The 24,334-nt window shown below is 41.3% G+C and overlaps 1 protein-coding gene across 3 annotated transcripts in view; it reads left to right on the forward strand.

Annotated features, from left to right (window-relative positions):
- The first annotated feature begins 5,148 nt into the window (after nucleotides 1–5,148).
- Nucleotides 5,149–24,334, forward strand: part of MON2 (MON2 homolog, regulator of endosome-to-Golgi trafficking) — a 124,960-nt gene continuing 105,774 nt past the window's right edge. For 2 of the 3 annotated variants that reach the window (XM_079774207.1, XM_079774208.1), the window contains exons 1-2: nucleotides 5,149–5,639; nucleotides 20,015–20,078. In XM_079774207.1, the coding sequence (XP_079630333.1) occupies nucleotides 5,529–5,639; nucleotides 20,015–20,078 (175 nt within the window). In that variant the 5' untranslated portion in view covers nucleotides 5,149–5,528. The remainder of the gene's footprint in view (nucleotides 5,640–20,014; nucleotides 20,079–24,334) is intronic. The other variant, XM_079774209.1, reaches the window with a different exon arrangement.

Here is a 24,334-nt window from a genome sequence, read left to right on the forward strand (position 1 = left end):
AAGCAAGTCCAGGAGAACAGTTCAGAATGAAGACTATGAATGATGTCTGGCCTGAAGACCCCATCAGTGTGGTTTCCACTGTGAGACATGGCAATAAGAGAGGTCATTTAAAGGAGCTGGGATGACTAGGCACAGGGTCATGGTCTCCACCTATCGGTCAGTGCTAAAGTAGAGGGTCATTAGTCATCGCAGCTGTTCCTGATTTTAGCATTGTGTGGTCACCTGGTGTGGTCTTGGGCTCAGGAACCAAGGTTGAAAGCAAGAATAAGGCACAAAGTCTTAAGGTAGCATAAAAATAGCACAGCTATTAGAAGAAACACCTCTAAAATAATTTGTTGTTAATATTAAAAATGTCCAAAAAATTCATCACAACCACAGAACGAAGGAGTCTATAATCCTTTGGTTGGTGAAAATGCTGCAGAATTTCAATCTCTACCTCTGTAATGTGGAAGGAACCTGGCAGATCTGTACACTGCCCCCTCCTCCCTTTGCTGGTTAGAACACTCTGTGAGCTGCTGGGAGTGGAGGACATCTGTCAGGGTGACTGTTGCTTCTGTTTCTTTCTTTTTTTTTTTTTGTCTTTTTCAATATGTTTTTATTGATTTTAGAGAGAGGGGAAGGGAAAGGGAGAGAAGAGATAGAAACATCAATGATAGAGAAACACCAACATTGATTGGCTGTCTCCTGCATGCCCCCTTCTGGGGATAGAGGTGGAAACCCAGGCATGTGCCCTCACTGGGAATCGAACCTGTGACCTTTAGGTGCATGAGTTGACCCTCAACCACTGAACCACATCAGCCAGGCTTCATAGCAGAACTATTTCTGTACCATTTGTTTCATCAGTAGCTGATTGAAACAATGAGTTAGGCAAGGACCAGAAGCTTTGTAGTAAAGATCTTGTGAAAAATCTGTTCCTTCTTTGTTACTTCTCTGTTACTGCAATTTCACATGACACAAACCAAACTTTGATGTACCACATGCAAGAATCATAACTGTTCTCAAAGCAGTTACAATAAAGGCAGAAAATAAAAGGTTTACAAAAAAATTTTGGAGAATAGCTATGTGAAACTTATAAGCAACCTATTATTACATCTAGGAACATAGTGTTTGAAATAGTAAATTATAGGTTCTCTACTCCTAATTTATCTGTGTAATTATTTCTTTATTTCATGAAGAAATATTCAGTCAGTATGTAATTTAGACCAGTCAGCAAGTTATAAGTTTTAATTCTGAATATCAAAGCTTTAGAGATTCTTGGAGAACATGGTTTAAGAAATACATAGACAGCATAAACCAAGAGGCATTAAAGACTAATAATTTCTAGACTAAGTGAAAATCTTTGACAAAGAAGACTGTAAAAATGAATTGATTTTAGGAAAGGTAATTTAGAAAAAGAATTAAGGGTGACAAAGGAAAAAATAATAGAGTGAGATTAAGTTAAATCTAAAATTAAATTCACAGTAACTATTAATTAGTTTAACAGTTTTAATCTTTAATCACAAAAACTTCAAATTATAAACACTTAAAATTATTCATAAAAAGTGGGTAGGGAAGCATTTACAAACACATTTGCCATTTCTTATTAATTCATTCAACTAACATCTCTGCTTCATCTTCTTCACTATGGGTGCTTATGTTCAGTTCTATGTGAACCCCTTACCCTGGCCACATGAACCAATTGCCCTTCACCACAGCTGTTTGAACCAGAGTGTTCCGTCCTCCAAGTTGATCTGTATTCTTTTCAGTGACTCAGGAGGTGGTCTGGCAAAAAGCATAGCAAAACGGAATATACCATCTATATTCGATTTCCTGAATTACTTAGATTCTTTTTCTTTAGAAAGTTGAATGTGATACATAAAGAGAAAGTATGTAGTTGGTAGGGTAGTGAGATAGAAGCTAAATAGACACAGAGAAAGAAGAAAAACAGCAGAGACCATGAAGTAGCCGAAGACATGAGGAAGCAGACGTTATGAGAAAGCAGAATCTCCATGCCTATAGAATTAGGAATGAGGTGATTGGTTCACAGAAGCAGGAGAAAATTTAGCAGAGACCAAGAGCAGACGTTTCTTGGTAATACTTAAGTACTAGAGACGGGAGAAGGAAGCAAGCAAATACATCTGCTGCTGAGAATATTTGAGCAATTATGAATGCCAAAGGGCTTTTAAGTTCCCAGACTACCCTCTAGGCCAGTGAGGGGCAACCTTTTGAGCTTGGTGTGTCAAACTTCACCAAAAAACTGAGCATAACTCGGGTAGTGGGTCACTTTGAGGAAAAAATATTATTTCGCAAATGTTTCATCCTCAGGAGCAGCAAATGTTTCGTCCTTGGCATGCGGCCGCCTCAGCGGCCGCGTGTCATCAGAAATGGCTACGCGTGTCAGTGCTGACACGCGTGTCATAGGTTCGCCATCACTGCTCTAGGCTTTGTCCTATAATCCAATAGGGTGTGGCTTTGTGAAATCTTTTCCCTCTATTTTCTCAGAGATTATTTCTTTGAACCCCTACTGCTAAGAGACTCTATAGTACACCACATTAAGTAGTTTGAACTTTAATATGAAAATAACAGAAAATCATAAAAGATGTTCATATTTTCATTTTAGAAAGAGGACTCTGGGACCAGTGTGAAAAATAATTGTGGAAAATAAAGTGAAAATGGATTTAGAGGTAGGGATTATACTTTGAAAATTGTTGTTTGAAACCAGTGAGAGATGATGATGGCCTGAACCAAGCTAGTGAGAATGGAGAAAAGTGGATGAATGAACAGAATTTTATTCCCCTTAGATGCAGTGGATGAGGGAGCCGGAAAAGTCAACTTTGATTCTTAGTTTCCTGGTCTGGGCAACCAATGGATGGTGGTGTCTTTCATTGGGAAAGATGATGTATAAAGAGGACCAGCTCCTTTTTGAGGAAGAGTGTTAGGTACCAATGAGACTTCCAGGTAAAGATGTACAGTAGGCAATGTTTGAGTTTCACATAAGAGTGCTGGAGTTATAACTGTGTATAAGGCTTGATATCATGATTTTCAGCGATATCTGGGCAGCAGGTTCTTGCTTTATTCCCACAGCCCTAAATTCAGGAACATATTTGAACTAGGCTATGTTAGCATAGGGAAGTTGAGAATAAAGGATTTATTCATATCTGAATATCCTCTGTACTGCAACTTAGATTTCATGTTGTGCATTGTATGACATGAGATTAATGAGGTACCTTGCCTCTTAGCTGATATTGCATCTAAGTGGTGTCTCTGTTGTATTTTGGTTAATCTGAACATTCTATTGGTATTTGTCAATCTGGAGGTTATACAGGGTGATATCAATAGATTGGTAGTAATCAAGCCACTGGTGTGCATAAAATCACTCTGGGAGAATAAATTAAGAAGAAAAGAAAGCATAGAATTCTAGGAAATACTAATATCTAAGACAGGGGTGGGGAACCTTTTTTCTGCCATGGACCATGTAGATATTCATAACATCATTCTCGGCAATAAAAATATATTAAAAAAACCTAAATTTCAAAAGAAAAATTAGGGCAGGAATTTGATCCTAGAATACTGGGCCAATTATGAGAAGATCATTTTTAAAAGCTCCTTAGGGTCTCAGTAATAATGTCTGCTACATATTTCACCTAAGCTTATTTTTTTGTTGTTAAGTTCACAGTTTTTAATACATAAACTTTATACCATAGGAGCTGTCAAAGTTCCCAGAAGTTGTGTAATACCCATAAATGATCCAAATTACTGTTCTAGAAGTTAGAACAGTACCTCATCCTACTCATCCTCATCTGCCACCTTCATCCATCCTTGTTTGTTTCTCAGAATAAAAAAAGAAGATTATTTAGTTTACAAAGTAATTGTGGTACAAGTCTTTATTTTACAGCCAACCATTGCCACCTGCCACCCACTGACAATATCATAGTTCTGTAAACCTTCAGTTGTCTGAAGGTGTCTATTTCTTCATCTCCTACCTCTCCCCTGGTTCAGGTTTTCACTCTACCTCTCTCTGCTTCCTATTCAGTAGCTGTAAAATGTCTGGGGCAAAAGCATCCTGACCGGGATCTTTGGAGAAGCTTAGATGATTTTTTAAAAAATATATTTTACTGATTTTTTACAGAGAGGAAGGGAGATGGATAGAGAGTTAGAAACATCGATGAGAGAGAAACATCTATCAGCTGCCTCCTGCACACTCCCTACTGGGGATGTGCCTGCAACCAAGGTACAAACCCTTGACCGGAATCGAACCTGGGACCCTTGAGCCCGCAGGCCGACAGTCTATCCACTGAGCCAAATCGGTTAGGGCTCACATGATTTTTATCTTTATTTTGCCTCACGTGTATTTGGCACTGCAGACCTAATGAAGGCTTTTACATCGGTTCCTTATTTGAGCGTCAAAACTCTGCTTTTAGTAGGATACTCATTCATTCAACAACTATTGATCACTGTCCTAGGCACTCGAAATACAGCAGGGAACCAAACGGAGGGGGCGCGGGGATTCCAGCGCTTCTGAAACTTTCCTTTTAGCGGGGAGGTGGACAGGAGGTGAAAGGGGAGGGAGTAGGTCGTGTAGCGCCGGGTCGGTGAACCAAGGAATTTTGGCTTTTACTTGGGTTGAAATGGAAAGCCGGCGGAGGGTCCGGCAGTTTTATCTGTCGTTTTACAAATGGCAGAGGTAGTGGCTACTTCGCAGTAAGTGCACCCCTATGGAGGAACTGCAATTTAGGTGCTCAAGGGGGTAAAAAATTAAAAGGAGGTAGGCGTTAACTTGGGGACACTAGCCCAGAGATTCGAGAGAGCAGAAATGAAGAGGGACACGACACATGAAGATTAATCCAAAAGGAAGCAAACTTGTTTACAGCGAAATACGCAAAAAAGATACGCCAAGGAATAAGCTGGTGCTCAGTTCAGACTCTTGTCACCGAAAAGGAAGCAAATGTAGGTGAGGCAAGCGGAGCGCTAAACCCACACGGATGCCGGGGTCCCCGCCCGGAACCGAGCCGGCCCTGAGCGTGGCCACGCCCCTGGCCACGCCCCTGGCCACGCCCCTGGCCACGCCCTGCCCGCCGCTCCCCGCCCGGGTTGGCTGCGGCGGGGGCGGTGGCCACGGCCCGGAAGTGCCGCTGACGTGTCCCCGCCGCGCTCGGAATTGTGGGCCACTTGGCTAATGGCGTCGGCGAATCTGTGGGGTTTGGGGAGCCGGCGCTGAAGCTAGGGACGACCGGTGTGGCTGGGCCCCGCGGCAGCGGGAGGGACCTGCCCGCATAGAGGGCTCCTCGGCCGGAGCCGGCGGGGCCTAGCGGGGCGGTCGACTGCAGGGGCAACGCGGAGAGGAGCCGGGGGAGTTGCGAGGAGGCTGCCGGAGGCACTCGGGCTGGCTCCGGTGGGCAGTCCAGGCCCAGTGGAGTCCCCGCGGAGCCCCAGAGGCGGGCTGTGGGAGGGCCGGAGGTGCCTGCGGGGAGTTGGCCGTCGCCCCCGGGAGCTGACAGTGCCGGAGTTCGTTTGCGCCGCTCGGAAATTGGCTCGGAACTTGGCGGACCATGTCCAGCACCAACAGCCCCGAAGCGGTCAAGAAGCTGCTGGAGAACATGCAGAGCGACTTGAGGGCCCTGTCCCTGGAGTGCAAGAAGAAATTCCCACCTGTCAAGGAGGTAAGCTTCGGGCGACGTCCGGAGCAGGCGCGGCGAGCGCGGCCGTGCCTCTCAGACCCGGTCCCTCCCCGGTCCCTCCCAGCCCTCGCACAGCCCGGTCTGATGTTCATTTGGCCTTCCCCTGTCCAGACTTGCGAGTCGGTGGGTTGTTCCACAAACGCTTTTAATCGTTTCCTTGGGAGAGGTCTGAGGCACTTTGATGTCCTCTGCTCTCCCGTGCTCGGGAGTGAGGAATGAAGTTCGCGGGGGGAGCCGATTCAGCCCGTTCTGGCCTCGCCTTTTCCAAACTCGGAAAAGCCAAGCCAGAGTTGAAAAAATTTTGTTTGTTGCTTCTAAAAGCTCCTATTCATCGTGTGGTGAAATCTATGCTCTTCACCTTTGTATATATATCACTCCATTGGAAGTGGCTTTTCTTGTCATGTTGTCATGCAGCTTAACTCTGTATCCATTCATGAAGTATTATTGAATTGTCCAGAGACACCTAACTTAGGACATGTATTGAAGACCCACAGGAACCATGTTAATAAACCTTGTTATGAGCAATACTAAAGTGGGAAGTTTCTGCTAGGAATACATCTTTTTTTTTTATTGTTTAAAGTATTAGGAATACATCTTAACCTCTCTGAACTTCAGTTTTATTTCAGATGTAAAATAGGGTTAAAGGGTGGATTGATTAGATTACGATAGGAAAGTTGTCAGAGCAAAAAGGGTATTATTGAAGAGGCTCATATTATTAAGTACATCTATACAAATTAAATTCTCTAAATACTTAATTGAAATTTTTAACATTTATTCATTATTGGCTCTTTCTCTTAAGGTGCCATTTAATTTCTCTTAAACTTTTTTTAAAACGCTGCTTAATTTATTTCCTCATTTCTGGAATAAGATATTTCAGTGATATTTTTGTCAAAGCAATTATTTTTATTTTTATTTAATGTAGTATAGTATATCTGCAGTTTCATTTACTAATTGCCCTAAAAGTTCACCAAGGAATTTTGACGTATTTTCATAATTGTTTAAATGTTTTGCCTTTATTATTGTAAAGATTCTGTAGTTAGATCTTACCCAAAAAACTTTAGATTTTAGGTTTCCAAGGAACCTTAACTTGTCTGCAAGTGCTTTGGTCTCATCTTTAACAAACATCATCTAGTTATGTCTTTAATAAAGTGAGCAAATATTACTCAATGTTGGAAATCAGATGTGCCACTTTCGGAGAGATGATCATCATCATGATATGTTTTATTTCAGATATTAAAAAATTTATTTTGATATTGCTTTTTGCTTTTTCTATATCATCTTCTGTTGAAAGTAATAACTAATTTTAAAAATTAGGCTGTTCCCATTATAAGAGAAATGCTCTTAAATGTCAAATCCTATTTTATAATTTTAACAATAATTTATAGAACTGACTATAAATTATATAAAAACTGTGATTCTTCTATACTTTAGGCTTCTAGTATGAGAATTCAGTTGCCACTTATTAAATTATTTCTATTGTAAAAGGCATTCAGAGTTCCAAACAGGTAACTTACAAAGTTCTAGAACTCAATTCATTTCTAATCTAGGAACTTTCAGTATAGCTCAATAACTTATTTACTTGAACACTGACTAAAGAGATATTTAGTAATTGCACCTAGTCTTTGAGGTAATGGCAAAAGTAAATGTTGTGATTATCTCTGATACATAATTGTATACATAGTGCATACTCTGTAAGCATTTGTTAATGTAAGAACTTTGATTCCATAATTAATGATACTTCTAATATACTTAAGGCCCTCCTTTAGAAATTGAAAAATGACTGTTTCACAAGTTTAAAACAAGGATGAAGTAATTAGCCTAATAGTGATGATTTTTTAGGAGGTAGGCTTGACTTCCAATATATATTTTGGTTGAATTAAAAGTTTCCTGTAATTTAATACCAATGCCAAATTTTGGCTTTTGTTCTTTAAGGAACTGATAAGTTTTCAGTTTTATTTGGTGATTTTTATTTGGGGAGGAGGGTATGATTGATAGACCCTCAGGCAAAGCCTTTCTGCGATTAAGAAGCATTTTCATCCATATAATAGTTCTATTGTTTACACTCCCCCAGTATCTTCACAATATTACCTGAAACTGCTTGTTCTGACTACTTATTAATCTGCTCAAGAACAGTGAGCAGATTAATAATACAGGACAGTGCTAATTGCATATGTGCTTTGGAAGAGATGTATTCTTCCCCAATACTTGAAGTGAGGCATTCTATAGTTGGGCCACAGTGCTTGACGCTATATATATTATTGATTTCAGAAAGAAGGGAGAGGGAGAGAGAGATAGAAACATCAATAATGAGAGAATCATTGATCAGCTGCCTTCTGCATGCCCCCTGCTGGTGATGGAGCCAGCAACCAGGGCATGTACCCTGACCAGGAATCAATTGAACCTTGACCTCCAGGGTCATAGGTCAGTGCTCAACCACTGAGCAACACCGGCCAGGCAATCCTCCTATATAATAAAGAGGTAATATGCAAATTGACCACCACGCCCTCACAAGATGGCTGCTTATAACCAGGTCGGCAGGGGGGTTAGTGAGGGACGACCAAACGACTGAACAGCAGGCTGCGTGGGGTGACCAGGCCAGTGGGGGGGGGGCGTGAGGGGTGACTAGGTGGGCAGGGGGGACATTTGGGGGTGACCAGGCCGGCAGAGAGGGGCAGTTAGGGGCGACGAGGCTGGCGGGGGGGCAGTAAGAGGCAACCAGGCCAGCGGGGGGGGGTGCAGTTGGGGGTGACCAGGCCGGCAGTTGGGGGTGATTAGGCTGGCAGGGGGGCAGTGAGGGGCAACCAGGCTGGCAGAGGGGGACAGTTGAGGGCGACCAGGCCGGCAGGGGAGGCAGTAAGGGGTAACCAGGCTGTTGCGGGGGGGGGGGGGCAGTTAGGAGTGACCAGGCCGGCAGGGAGGGGGCATTTGGGGGCGACCTGGCCAGCAGTGGAGGGGGGCAGTTAGGGGTGACCAGGCTGGCAGGGGGGGCAGTTAGGGGCAACCAGGCCGGCATGCAGAGGCAGTGAGGGGCAATCAGGCTGGTTGTGGGGGGGACAGTTAGGGGATACCAGGCAGGCAGGCAGGTGAGTGATTAGGAGCCAGTGGTCCTGGATTGTGAGAGGAATGTCCGACTGTCGGTTTAGAGCCTAAACCGGCAGTTGGACATCCCCCGAGGGGTCCTGGATTGGAGAGGGTGCAGGCTGGGCAGAGGGGACCCCCCTGTGCATGAATTTTGTGCACCGAGCCTCTAGTTGTATATCTTTTTAAATTAATGATAAGTTGAAATTTTTAAGATTTCAAATCTGATAGAAAAACAGAAGAAATGAATATTGATAAAGGATAGTGCCTTATTTACTGTTATTACTTATCTTTGGATTTTCTACGTAGTTTTCTCCATCTTAATTGTTTTCACTTATAAATATATACTTTGCATATTAAATAGTTTTTATAGTGGCTATAATTTTATTCTGTCATTTTCTAATGAGGGGAGTGGTTAAATAACAGTAATACATCCCTCCCTCTTTTTTACACCTGCTTATTTTTCTTAGTCTTTAAAATATAAATTTTCATACCTCAGCGGTATAAGTTTTTTTTTTTTTTTTTTTTTAGCATAAGTATACTAGCTAATTTGTTTTGGAATATTTGTATGAAAAAATTTTTGTTTAAAATATTTAAAGCTTTATAAAATTACTTCCATGTACCGTATTTTCCGGCGTATAAGATGACTTTTTAACCCAGGAAAATCTCAAAAGTCGGGGGTCTTCTTATACGCTGGGTGTCATCTTATAGGGCGGGTATATCCCAAACTCTATATTTTAACTGGAAAAGTTGGGGGTCGTCTTATACGCCCAGTCATCTTATACCCTGGAAAATACGGTAATTGATATTCAGTGACCTTCAGAGGCAGTGTCCTCTGAAACTTTGTTTATGTATTTAATGACTAAAACCTTTTTAGTCATTTCCTATTTGCAGGCACCACTCTATAAACACAGATGAGGGGATCTAACTGAATATGGAAATGTGATCAAGGTTTGTAATACTTTTTTTTCTTAACATATTTTTATTGATTTCTGAGAGGAAGGGAGAGGAAGAGAGAGAGAGAAACATCAATGATGAGAATCATTGATTGGCTGCCTCCTGCATGCCCCCTATTGGGGATGGAGCCTGCAACCTGGGCCTGTGGCCTTGACCACAGTCGAACCCAGGACCCTTCAGTCCTCATGTTGATGTTTTATTCACTGAGTTAAACCATCTAGGACAGTGGTTTTCAACCTTTCTAATGCCGCAACCCTCTAATACAGTTCCTCATGTTGTGACCCCCAACCATAAAATTATTTTCGTTGCTACTTCATAACTATAATTTAGCTACTATTAATGAATAATTCATTAACAGCAAAATTACAGTTATGAAGTAGCAACGAAAATAATACTTCATAACTGTAATTTTGCTACTGTTAATGAATCGTAATTCATTAACAGTAGCAAAATTAGTTATGAAGTAGCAACGAAAATAATTTTATGGTTGGGGGTCACCACAGGTCGTGACCCACAGGTTGAGAATCACAAGCAGGGTCGCCTAAGACCATCGGAAAACACAGATATTTATTTACATTACGATTCATTAACAGTAGCAAAATTACAGTTATGATGTAGCAACGAAAATAATTTTATGGTTGGGGGTCACCACAACATGAGGAACTGTATTAAAGGGTCACGGCATTAGAAAGGTTGAGAACCACTGATCTAGGGCATAGAGCAGTGATGGCGAACCTATGACATGCGTGTCAGCACTGACACGTGTAGCCATTTCTGATGACACGCGGCCGCATGCCGAGGATGAAACATTTGCTGCTCCTGAGGATGAAACATTTGCGACTAGAGTCTTGGAATTAGTTTTTTCCTCAAAGTGACACACTACCCGAGTTATGCTCAGTTTTTTGGCGAAGTTTGACACACCAAGCTCAAAAGGTTGCCCATCACTGGCATAGAGTTTGTAATTCTTGAGTTGAGTGCTTCTTTATATGATGAAAAGGTAGTCAACAGAAGAAGGTTGTGGTGGTGGTGTGGGTCATTCTGGGAAGAGGAAATAGCAAATGTTTGTGTTTCATGTAAAATAAATTTCATGGGAGCCATTAAAACTTTTAAAGCTATTAAAATAGAGGGAGTGTATGATCAAATTCATTTAGTAACTTTACTGTAACAGTATTGGAAGAATTAGAGAGGATTGAGAATGAGGCAGAGAGCAGATTTTTAAAAGTGATGATTGCTTGCACTGAGGTAACAGTGGAGGTAGACAGGAAGTTGCTTGCATTGTGGTAAACATGGGTAAAAGAGAGAGTATGGATTAAAAAGAGATTTACCAGGTATAATTACCAGGGCATAGTGACCTTTGCATATGTAGGAAGAGAAATCTATGATGCCTCTCAGATTTCTAGCTTGGGAAACTGAGTGGGTAACTAAAAGAAGGAATATAGGAGGAAATGTTTTGGAGGAAAATGAGTAGTCATGAATATATTAAGTTTAAGATTTATGTGTGACATTCTTGTGGAACTGACCAGTAGGTATTTGAAAATGATGGCTTGTTACTTAAGAGGGAGGCCTAGAATTTCAGATTTAGGAGTATCAATTTGTACATGACAGTAGAAGCCATGAGTAGATAAGATGGGCCAGGAAGAGTGTGTAAATGAGAGCATTAAGACTAAAGAAGGAACTTTGGGAAACAAAAGCATTAAAGGGAAAGAGGCATCTGGGCAGGCTAAGGTTAAGGATTTGGGAGAGAAAGGGAATATTTGCTAGAGCAAGGTCCCTGAGATAGCTGGAGTTTTAGGGCCATAAGTGTATGAACTAACTTTCAGTCTGAGATAGAACATTCTCTTCTGCCAGAGGAAGGGAAAAGGAAAACATGGGTTCGAATGTGATAAATTTGTATGAGGGTCATAGTAGAAAGAGGAAGTTGTGGACAGTTTGACCTGTGACCTCTATTTTCTTGGTAAGATAGGGAAACAAGCTTGTTGCTGTGATTAATTAGTGACGAAAGAAGTGATGGGTAGGAAGTTTGAGAGGAGCTTTGGATCACATTGGCAAAGGGGAGGAGAAATTCATTGGAATATGTCTTGGCAGGGAGAATGGTTGAGTGATGATAGATCATAAGATCTAGATTGTATTCCCAAAGAAGGAAATTCAATAAAACTTTGATTGATTGGAAGAAGATGGATGGGTTAAGGGACTAGCAGTAGCAATTTAATCGAAGAGCAATGGATTTGGGGAGTGAGAGAATTAGAAGGATAGGGGTTGGGACAATAGTGGGACATTGGATTTTAGAATACCAAGTAGTATTACACTAGAGCGGTGGTTCTCAACCTTTCTAATGCCGCGACCCCTTATTACAGTTCCTCATGTTGTGGTGACCCCCAACCATAAAATTATTTTTGTTGCTACTTCATAACTGTAATTTTGCTACTGTTATGAATCGTAATGTAAATATCTGTGTTTTCCGATGGTCTTAGGCGACCCTGCTAGCGGTTCTCAACCTGTGGGTTCCGACCCACAGGTTGAGAACCGCTGCTGTAGAGCCTTGGCTGGGCTTTTTTCCCTCTTGGCTGGGCTTTTTTCCCTCTTGGCTGGGCTTTTTTTCCTCTTGCCCATTCAGGTTGGATAAAAGTTGGTTGGCAGGGATTTTTGCCTTAAAAAAAAAATTCTGTGATAGAGTTCCTTAGTGTCCAGTGTTAGCTAGCTGAGGGGGACATTTGGTGGAAAAGATGTCTTCAACTTACCATAACAGGATTCTCCCCTTAGTCAACTATTTGGGTACTGAGGCCCAAGTCAGTTTGCTCTTCTGGGAGGGAGAAGATCTCATTTTCAGTACCTTATGACAGTGAAGAATGAGGGCTGGATAATATTGGTTTTTTCCCATGTAGGTTTTAATTTTATTCAGATTCTTACTTGGAGGAAGAGAAAACCGTTAGTTATTGAACTGTTCAAATCCCAAGATAAACCCATTTTACCTATGATGGAATTGAATTCGGTCAGTTTATAAATGACAGAGCAGGGATTAAACCAGAGTTTAAACCCAGAGATGCAACCCAGACTACTTGCCCTATTTCTGTTCCTCCATGCTGCCTCTTCAGGTTGAAATTATGTTGAACAAAGGGGAAAAAAAGTCTCATAGTGAAATTATGTGGTTCCAGTTACGAATTGTTGGTTCTCTTAAGTCAACTTTTGATGTCCTGCTTGCTCCCAGGCTATCAGTTCAGAAAGACTCTCTGATCTGTTCCCATGAGGTGTATTCCAAGATGGTCTTCTCATGGGTCCTGCTTTAATCCAGTTGATATCTTCACAACTTTCATTTTTGCCTCCTCTTGCAGTTGGTATCCATCCATACAATTATACTGATAGACGTGCAATCACTGTGTCCATACATTGGTAATTTTTCTCTCACTTGATACTTTAGCTTAAACATTTTCTATATGTACAAGTCTTTCTTATTATTATTTCAATGAATGCATTATCTTTCGTTATAGTCCATGCACCATAATTTACTTAACAACTTCCAGAATACTTGCTTCCAGTTTCTCTCTGCTGGTATTGATAATGTTGGTAATTAACATCTTCACACAGCTTTTTAAAAAAATATATTTTATTGATTTTTTTACAGAGAGGAAGGGATAGAGAGAGAGTTAGAAACATCGATCAGCTGCCTCCTGCACAACCCCCACTGGGGATGTGCCTGCAACCAAGGTACGTGCCCCTGACCGAAATCGAACCCGGGACCTTTCAGTCCACAGGCTGACGCTCTATCCACTGAGCCAAACCGGTTTCGGCTTTTTTTTTTTTTTCCTTATGAGTTACTGACTCATAAAGGGAATAAAAGCCCTCGTGTATTTTGAAAGTAACTACTAGAATCTGTGAAGCAGTATTTACATCTTCGAAAAATGATTGTATATAAGCTGCAAAATTCCCCCTTGTTGCCAATAAGAGAGGAAGGTTTGGGACACACATTTTATCACCGCTCTCTTTTGTAGAGACCTGTGAAAACTGTCCAGTGGCATTTGGACTGTCAAGTCCATTTAATTTATTGTTCCACTTTTTTCTTTCCTTCTTTTAAATATTATGTTACAGGAGATGGAGGGCAAAGTGGTTCACTATTACGTAGATAATTAGGGCTTCTTAATGCAAAATCCAGGAGGCAAGACAGAGTGACCCTCCTCCCACCCCACATCAGTCTCTTACAAGTCAGTGTTTTCATATATAACAGTGCTGCTTGAATAACTAACCATTCAATTTAAAACTCAGTCCCAAAGCAAAGAGAGAGCCATTTCTGTTTAAGTGCAGTACATCAGACACAGCAAATAGGATACTCCAAAGTGGAAAGGGCTATGAATAATTTCAACCACACTTAGAAATACCTTTTTTTTAAAAATTGAGTTTATTGGGAGGCATTGGTTAACAAAACCATACAGGTTTCAAGTGAGGGCTAGATAGTTTTTACATGCTTACTGTATTTTTCCGTGTATAAGATGCTTTTTTTTTCTAAAATTGTTAGACTGAAAATCGAGGGGTGTCTTATACACAGAAGTCAGCCGAGGAGGGAGTTGTGAGAATGCATAGCTGCCCATACCTTGTCAAACAGGCTTTCTCCAATCACAAGCCTTATTTTTACTGACATCAGCTGATGATATAATTGGAGGTGGAGGTGGAGAGTGTGCAGATGCAACAGAGACCTGAGCGTTCTGAGCCCATAAAGATGCCAAAAAATAAAAAGATAAATACCAGTAACCGATTGTCTTACTCTGCAAAATTCAAACTGAATGTAATCAGCTATGCAAAAGAGTATGGAAATAGAGCTGCAGAGAGACAATTTGGACCTCCCCCACTGAGTGTATGATCAGACAGTGGAGAAAACAGGAAGAACAACTCCTTAAGATGCCAAAAAAAGAAGGCCTTAAGAGGAAAATCAGCAAAATGTTTAAAATACTGATTTCTTAATTTTGAGTTGGAAAAGTGGGGGACGTCTTATACATGGAAAAATACAGTAATCGGGAGCTATTTTGGCTTAGTATTTTGTAATGTATTGTGGCTTTTTTTGTTGACTTTGGTCAGAGAAATTTGCTCATGTTAAAACCAATTGTGTTCTAGCCTATATAATAAAAGCCTAATATGCTAAGTGTCTGGTCGTCCAGTTATCCGTTCAATCAGTTAAAGCGTAATATGCTAATGATATGCTAAGGCTGCTCAGCCGCTTGCTATGATGTGCACTGACCACCAGGGGGCAGGCAGTCGACCAGTAGGTTAGCTTGCTGCTGGGGTCCAGCTGATCGGGACTGAGCAAGATGGGCCGGACACGCCCTGGAGCCCTCCCCCAGTCCCTCCCCAGCTGGCTAACCTCCTGCGTCCCTCTCCAGCCCCGATCATGCACCGGTGGGATCCCTCGGCCTGGCCTGTGCCCTCTCGCTATCCAGGACCCCTTGGGGGATGTTGGAGAGCCAGTTTGGGCCCGATTCCGCAGGCCAGGCCAAGGGACCTCACTGGTGCACGAATTTGTGCACCGAGCCTCTAATATCCTACCTAATAATAGACAAATATGCAAATTGACCATACCCGACACGCCCACAAGCCACGCCCACCACCCAATCAGAGCGAGCATGCAAATTAACCCAAACCAAGATGGCTACAGCCACAGAGAGCAAGGTTTCCTAGGTAACAGAGGAAGCCAAGCTTTCCTCCTGCCCTTGCCAGGCCTAAGCCTCCACTCAAGCTACAAAGTTTCAGTTATAGAAGGTAAACAAATTTAAACAAATGGCGGCAGATTGGAGCTTGAGAGAGCAGGCCAGGTTGCCGCCGGCAACAGGGGAAGCAAAGCTTTCCGCACAACCTGGCCGGGCCCACCCGCTTAAGGCAACAAAGTTTCAATTATAACCCCAACAGAAATGGCTGCTGGCCTCGGAGGGAGCCCCAGGCTTGGCTCCGCTCCAGGCTACAAAGTTTCAATTGTAGAAGGAAAATAAATTCCAGATACCAGGGCCTCCGCTTGGGTTGCCAGGGGGCGTGGCCAGCCTGCAAACCACCATAGGCCCCTCGCTCAGGCCGCCCCACACCCCAAGGGAACCCCCACCTGATCCAGGACACCCTTCAGGGCAAACCAGCTGGCCCCCACCCCTGTACCAGGCCTCTATCCTATCTAATAAAAGAGTAATATACAGATTGATCATCACTGCAACACACAATATAGCTGCCCCCATGTGGTCAAAGATCCTGCCCCCATGTGGACACAAGATGGCCACCACAAGATGGCCAGCAGGAGAGGGCAGTTGGGAGGCACCCAGCCTGCAAGGGAGGGCAGTTGAGAAGGACCAGGCCTGCAAGGGAGGGCAGTTGGAGGTGATCAACCCTGCAGGAGAGGGCAGTTAGGGGTGAGCAGGCCGGCAGAGGAGGGAAGTTGGGGGCAAACAGGCTGGCAGCAAAGTGGTTAGGGGGTGATCAGGCTGGCAGGCAGAAGCGGTTAGGGGCAATCAGGAAGGCAGGCAGGCAAGCAGTTGGGAGCCAGCAGTCCTGGATTGTGAGAGGGATGTCCACCGGGATCAGGCCTAAACGGGGAGTCGGACATCCCTTGAGGGGTCCCATATTGGAGAGGGTACAGGCTGGGCTGAGGAACAACCCCCCTCCGTGCACGAATTTCGTGCACCGGGCCTCTAGTGTGTGTGTGTGTGTGTGTGTGTGTGTGTGTGTGTGTGTATCATAACAAAGAGGTAATATGCAAATTGATCGTCATGCCCTCACATGATGGCTTCCTACGACCAGGCCGGCAGCGGGGTTAGTGAGGGACGACCAAAAATCTGAACAGAAGGCTGGGTGGGGCGACCAGGCTGGCAGGGGGTTAGTGAGGGGTGACCAAATGACTGAACAAGCAAGCTTCATGGGGTGACCAGGCTGGCGAGGGGGCCATGAGGGGCAACCAGGCAGGCAGGGGCGGCAGTTGGGGCGACCAGGCCAGCAGAGGGGGGCAGTTGGGAGCGACTAGGCTGGCAGGGTTGGCAGTAAGAGGCGACCAGGCCAGTGGGGGGCAGTTAGGGGTGACCAGGCCAGTGGGGGGGTGCAGTTGGGGGCAACCAGGCTGGTAAGGGGGACTGTGGAGGGCAATTAGGCTAGCAGGGAGGGCAGTGAGGGGCGACTAGGCCGGCGGCGAGGGGGGGGGTCAGTTGAGGGTGACCAGGCCAGCAGGGGGGGCAGTTAGGGGCCACCAGGTACCAGTTCGGCAGAGGGGGCAGTTGGGGGCAACCAGGCTGGCAGGGGGTCAGTTAGGAGCAACCAGGCCAGCAGGGAGGGGCAATTGGGGGCAACCTGGCCAGTAGCGGGGGGTAGTTAGGCGCGATCAGGCTGGCAGGCAGAGGCTGGGAGGGGCGATCAGGCTGGCGGAGGGGGTGTGCAGTTAGGGGCGACCAGGCTGGCAGGCTGTGAGCGAGTAGGAGTCAGCAGTCCAGCATTGTGAGAGGGATGTCCGACTGTCGGTTTAGGCCCGATCCCCGTGATCAGGCCTAAACCGGCAGTCGGACATCCCCCGAGGGGTCCCGGTTTGGAGAGGATCCAGGCTGGGCTGAGGGGACCCCCCCCCCCATGCACAAATTTTGTGCACTGGGCCTCTAGTGTGTGTGTGTGTGTGTGTGTGTGTATACACATATATACATACACACACACACATATATGTATATATACGTTTAAAAACATAACATAGGAGCTTTTAGTGAAGGGAAGTAGCATTTAATTTTTATATCTACATAAGTGGGATAAAATGTTACAGGTACAAACCATAGAGAGCCCACTATTAAAAAGTTGCTATAAATAAAAGTAATGGAAGAAATGGTTTCTGTCACTGTTTATGGTTCTGTAAGAGTACCAAAATCAGAAGAACTTGCAGTATAAATCTACAGCTATCCTCAATGCTTTTAGCAGTGGTTTAATTTCAGTAAAACATTATTTTCCATATTAAATTAGTGTTATTTTGGTTCGTATTTAATTTGTGGACTTGTTGGCTTTGTAATTTAATAGCTATAAAAATGAGTTTATTTTAAATTTTATTTATACTAACTTAAATTTGTCAGTGACTTGGTAGGTCCATGAGAATTTTTATTTTTAAAAGATGTCCTTATACTACTCAATTTTGAGAATCACTAGTAGGGCTGGGTATTGGGAACCATTGAATTGAGACAGTGGATGGATGGAGGACAAGACTGTAAATAGAGAAGTCTCGCTTATCCACCACATATCTTGCTTATATTATTGCAGAAGCCTTCTAAATATTGCTGCCTGTTGAAATCACCTGAAGATTTTAAAACCTCTTATGCTTGGATCTTACTGGCATTCATTCTGACTTAAGGAATGGGCATCAGGATTTTTTTAAGCTTCTCATATGCACGGCTCCAAATAATCAGAAAATCCATACTCTTTTCCTGAAGTAGTCCCTTTATTTTTATTTGTTTTAAATAGTCCCTTTATTTTTACTATATTTTTCTGCAAGTAGCGATGGTCTTGTAATTTGGGACATTTCTACTTAAAATTATTAAGTCCTAAGTGTAACCATTAGGGCTCTTAGTTGTGAGCAATGAAATCTGACTCTGACTGATATAAATAGAAATGACATTGAGCGGCTCACAGCATTCGTAGAAGGCTGGATGGATCCAGCCTTAAGAAAAAGTATAGGGACAAAGAGAGGCTAAGCAGCTAGAGTCACAGCACAACATGCCAGTGAGATCATTATTGCTGTCTCTGCTGAACAGTGACTGGGTGCCTCAGATTGCACTACTGGTTGCACTGGCCCCTTCATGCAACCACTGGTTCTGCTGCCATCACTGCTCTTGGAAAGTACATGTCATCTCCACTGTGGCCATCGTCAGAAAAAATTGTCTCTCGTCTCTTTGCTTTTCTGTGCCACTAGTTCCCATATGATAGTGTGTGAGTGAGATAAGTGTGGGCTGCCAGGACATGTGGGAAAGCAAGCACATATCTGGCATTTTCCATTTTTAATAGTGGAACATAGCCTCTATCTTGCATCAAAACTCATGAAGTTGTCAATTCTTCAAATAAAAGCAAGGGCTTTACATGGTTGGAAGCCAACACAATGGCAAAGGTCTACACATAGTGTAGTCAACAATGTGCTATTTATTTTATGCCTTAATTCACTGGTTCTCAAACAAAGAACCCAGAAGACATGGTGTTCTCCCATAATTATTTTTAAACATTTAGAGCATGGTACCATTTGTTCTTTAGCAAGTAGTAAGAGGTAACAAAATACATGAGCAAGTAGCAAGCAAATTAATAGGGAAACTTGGACATATAAGTATTTGTGTATTATTTTTAGAGGTGTGGAGACCAGAATAAGTAGAAAATAGGCATGCTTCTTTTTATTTTATTTTTTCTTTTAATCTTTATTGTTGAAAGTATTACATAGGTCCTCCTTTTTCCCCCATGGCATGTTTCTTGGTAGTTAAAATATTCTGAGTTTCTATGATGGAAGCTGTATATCAATATTTATGTTAACATTGTCCAATAGATATATAATGTGGACCACAAGTATAATCCATAGATATAATTTTAAATTGAATTTAAAAAGTAAAAACACCATTCATTTTAATAATATATATTATTTAACCCAATGTGTTCAAAATAATGTCACTTCAACATTCAATATAAGTATTTAAGGGATAGTTTACATTTTTTTTATCATACTAAGTCTTCAAAAATGTAGTGTGTTTTAAACGTAGAGTACAGCTTATTTCAGACTAGCCACATACAATGTGCTTAATAGTCACATGTAACCAATGCCTACCATATTGGACCTCACAGTTCTGTGGCATTGCATAAAATGCCATCTGATCTCCAAGTACTAAACATACTTATGATGTAGTGTTTTAGACATTTTGTGAAAACTGAATGGGTGTTTAAAAAAATGTAACCTAAAAGTAATAAGTGCTTGGTTATCCATTCTCTTCTAATTCAAAACAGTTTTACTTGATATTGCAGTGTTTTGCCATTTTTATGGTGGGGAGGGAGGTGTGAAATGGGGAAGAGAAACCTAATTTTGTTTTTCTTTATTATTTTTTATTTTCTGAACATTGAAATCTGTGAGTAATTATAGGGTATTTCAGATGTGCCTTAAGGCAGAGAAAGCAACATGCTATAGTGCAGAGCTTGCATGTGAATAATTAAATTAATCATATTTTATTACATTTTATCGAACTTTTAAAAATAAAAACATAATAGTGACTGAGTCTGTGCTCGAGAGTTTATCTATCATATATGATTTTTCCCCTAGATAATTCATGTTGAAAGTAAGTCTTTTGTTCTAATTATTTTTATTCTTGCAGGCTGCTGAATCAGGAATAATAAAAGTTAAAACAATAGCTGCACGAAACACCGAAATTTTGGCAGGTAATTTTTTGTATTAAAAATTCAATAATCAATGAAAAATTGACTAATAGAAGTAGAATATTAAAAAAAAACAGTTTCTGTAGCATAAAGTTCTTAACTTATTAACTAATGGGGTTTTCTCAGAGATGAATGCTATAAAATTATCTGAAATAAAAAAATATAAAATTACTAACTCCTTAAAGGATTTTTCTTACTCATCTTTTCATTCTCCTCTACCTTTTGTCAATCACCTAAGACACATCTTACATATCCAATTAATATTTGTTGTATTAAATTGAATGTTAGATTGGCTTTCAGTCTACCTTCTAAGATCTATTTTATCTTTAATATAAACAAGTCATAATGTAGTGTTATAATAAACCTCGTAGTACTATATGAGTTTTCAGTCCTGTGACTAAGGCATTATAGTCATGAAGAAAGAATGGGAGTGGGGTAGAGGAAAGAAAACAAGTGTTTTCTTACATTCTCGTGATTGAACCTGGTGTTCAAGAAGAGCTTTGAAGAGGTTTTTTGGGGGCACCATTTTGATATAGTCTACTTTTTCTTTGGTACCTTTCTGTTCTTACATCAGTAATGAACGTGGAAAAGAAGGAAACTGGTATTTTTGAAAATTTGTTACATGTCAGCTTTTTGTGCCACTCTATCTTATATAAGACAGTCTTATGGGGAATTATTTTTATTTTATAGTAGAGCAAGTTGAGATGTAAAGAGATTAAGTTACTTGCCCATAATCACATGATAAGTGATGGAAACAGATTCAAACCCAGAGTTATTCAGAGCCACCACATTCTTTCTGCTGCAGTGCCATGGTGTTACCAGGTTTCCATATCAGCTACCCCTCCCCCGTGTTTCTACTTAATGATTGTTTACTTCACTGATCCTTCCTTCAATCTGCTTTCCAGTTCCAATAATGCTGTTGGTCTCAGCTAGTTAAAGGAGAAAAGCAGTCTTATTAAGTTAATTTACACAAAGTCTAAATACTAGTAAGAATCTCTAACTCTCATAAATCTCATTTTTTAAAAAGGATACCAATAAATCTCTGGTGGAATCTCAGAGTATTACAAAATGAAATGAAGACTTTTGGGGACAGTTTAAGAATGGGAGGTGAGAGTGGGTTTCACATAGGCTTGCCATCTTTGCTGCAAATTTGCCCTTAAGGTTAGCGCTCCTAAGTTACATCTGTTTCTCACAGCCTCTTCTCTGATTTTGAACATTCTGTCAAAACATCACATAGTTTTATAACATTATTCACAGCATTGAATAATGCTCAGTGTGCATGTTGAGAAGGGGTGAAGTGAAGGGAAAAGGCAAAGGTATGTATTGTTGGATTCGGAGGGTGGGCAAGTGGATTTTAGGAGATGCATGTTGGGTAGATTAGTTACTGTGAGAAAATTAATGATTAAAGATAAATTATAACCTGGATATTTTTAAGTTGGAGACATCATAGATCAATCATATTAGAATATCATTACACATATTTACTTTTGCTACTGTCATTGCTGATATTACGGTAAGTTCTTAATTATTCTCCAATAATAGAAGTTTACATTGGGTCTGTAGTTGATGGAAGATATTTTAAAAAGACTGATTTCTTCAGAGGATCACTACCTGTTATAGAGTTGTATATCACGTAAAATATCTAATTAGTTAATCTTAAGGATGAGTAATAAAAATTTTCTCAGTCTGTATGAGTTTAGTATATAAGTAAGCTATTAATTTCATCCTAATGCACTTAGCTTTATCTAAATCAAGGTAGATCAAATCTTTATGCACATACAATTAATCATTCATGCTTTAATATTCATAGTATCCAAAGCCATGTACCTGAGGAGCTATTTAAACTTTTCCCTGTTTTGTTTTTTTACTAAGTATTTATAACAATTGATACTTTAAATTTTATAGATTTTTTTAGACCACTGTCATCTTGAAAAAAAAAAATCAAAGGCTCTTAAGAACAAAAAGAGTTTAAATTCGTCAATATGTAGTTTCTAAACTACTTAGTTCAGAGTACAGTTAATACTGAGAAAAAAATTTAGTTGAATTTTTTTTTTAATTTCCTGAGAAATGTTTGCTTCTCTATAGTGCTAGAGACTATAGGTTACTATATTTGTGCTGTAATGGATGTTAAAGATACATAATTGAGGCATCTTAAATGAGGTGAGATACTGAATTCTCAGAGATCTTTGCATATTCAGAAAACATAATGGGTTGCTATAAAAATCAGAACCTTGAGTTAGGATCAGTCTGATTAGTGATACTCAGTATAAATTTCTAGCCAAATTTAGTTTTCTTAGATTTATTTTCCAAGGGAAGGTTATTTACATTGCAGAATAAATCTTTGCTTTACATCTCCCCTTCTTTTAAGCATCCTCCTTTAATGTTTATTTTTCTTTGTTTTCACTGCTGTCATGAATGCTGACATAAGTGGGAATGCTATGCCAGGTAATGTCAGCATTGATTCAAATATACAGATCATTTTCTCAAAATTTCCTTTTTCTTTTAAAAACAAAACTCTGTAAATGAGAGATAGCAACATAAAATTTTTCATTTACAAGGCCAAATGCCTTAATCTTATATTTGACTACCATATGTTACAAATTGTTTTTATTATCCTATTTTAAAATATACTTGAAATTGACTGAGAAGGCATATGCTATACAAAAAGTACATAAACAGAGAATCTGCTTTTTGAATAAATATTTGAATAAGAAATCAATGAAGTTGTGATGTCTTTTAAAACTGTATATTTAACGCCTACATAAAACTATAGGATTACATCTACCCATAGCTGCTTTTAGCTACTGTCAGATACATGTAGAATTTTACACAGATAATCATTATGTACTACGAGCCCAGTGCACAAATTCGTGCACCTTGAAAGGAGTTGTGGGCCGAGGCTGCGGTGGGCACAGGGGCGGGTCTCGGCCCATTCTCCACGCCCCCGCCTGGCCCATCCTGCCACGACCCGCGGTCTGCCAGCAGCCCCACTCCTGCCGCTGCCTCTCCCACACGCTGACGGCACCAGCCCCGCTCGCACCACTTATGGTGTGGAGCAATTGGAGCTGGCGCCAGCAGCGGGTGTGAGCGGGGTCAGTGCTGTCAGTGGGTGCGAGCAGCGGCTGCTGCCCCAAACACCCCTCAGGAGCAGGGGGAGGTGGAGAAGCCCTGAGGGGCAATCGGGGCCGGCACTGGGCACTGGCAATGGGTGTGAGCGACAGCTCTGGTGCCTGCAGTGGGGGCGAGCAGGGCCAGCGCTAGCAGCAGGTGCAAGCGCTGTGCGGGACTGCGGCGCACGGGAACAAATAATTTTCAGTAACCACCAGAGGCTTGCCCTGATGACAGTGACTGGCGCCCCCACTCACCTGCTCCACCATCCCACCACAGCCGACACCTGGCATGTTCTGCGCTCTGCCACCTGCTGCTGACTCCTGCCATGTTCCACGCAAGCCCCCCTGGTGGTCAGTGCACGTCATAGCGACTGGTTGTTCGGTTGTTTCGCCATTTGATCTATTTGCATATTAGCTTTTTATTATATAGGATGATTTGTGTTCTTTTCTCACATGGATTCCCTCACCTTTTTCATTTCTACATGATCTTATTACTAAAAGGTCTCTAATTTAAGTAATTTAAGTAAATATACTTTGTAATTTCCCCCCAACATTAAAAAGTAAATTATCTGCTGATTTTATTTAGCATATTCTGTCTTATCAATACATATACCTGTGATATTTCATAAATATTTATAGACTATATCATACAACATATTCTTAGTAGGAATAATTATGTAAGAATCACCAGGTGTGATACAAAGATGGTTAATATAATTTACCTATAATCTATATGGAAATATAAGAAATATATTTGAATATATTTCAGCCATGCTGTTTAGCTTACCTGCCTTTTGAAGTCCTTTGCCAGAAATTTTCCCTTCCAGATGACATACTCCCTGTGAGGTCAGGATCACTATCTTACTCTTCCTTATATTGCTAGTAGGTAGTACATTATTTGTGAAGTAGTAAGCCCTCATTAAATGCAGATATGTGTCTAGTATGTTTTTCTACTTCTCTGTAATTTTCCATTATGATGATTTGAGTACATTTTGTGTTATTTAATTCATGTCAGCCAGATAACAAAGTAATGAAGGAGACAGACACTAAATAGAGAATTCTAATACCTTGTGGTAAATGCCAAGATGGAAGTATAGATAGGCTTGTTATGGAAATAGGGAAGGCACTTAGTCTATCCTAGGAATCTGA

Source organism: Cnephaeus nilssonii (assembly GCF_951640355.1).
Source record: "Cnephaeus nilssonii genome assembly, chromosome: 6".
Lineage (NCBI taxonomy): Eukaryota > Metazoa > Chordata > Mammalia > Chiroptera > Vespertilionidae > Cnephaeus > Cnephaeus nilssonii.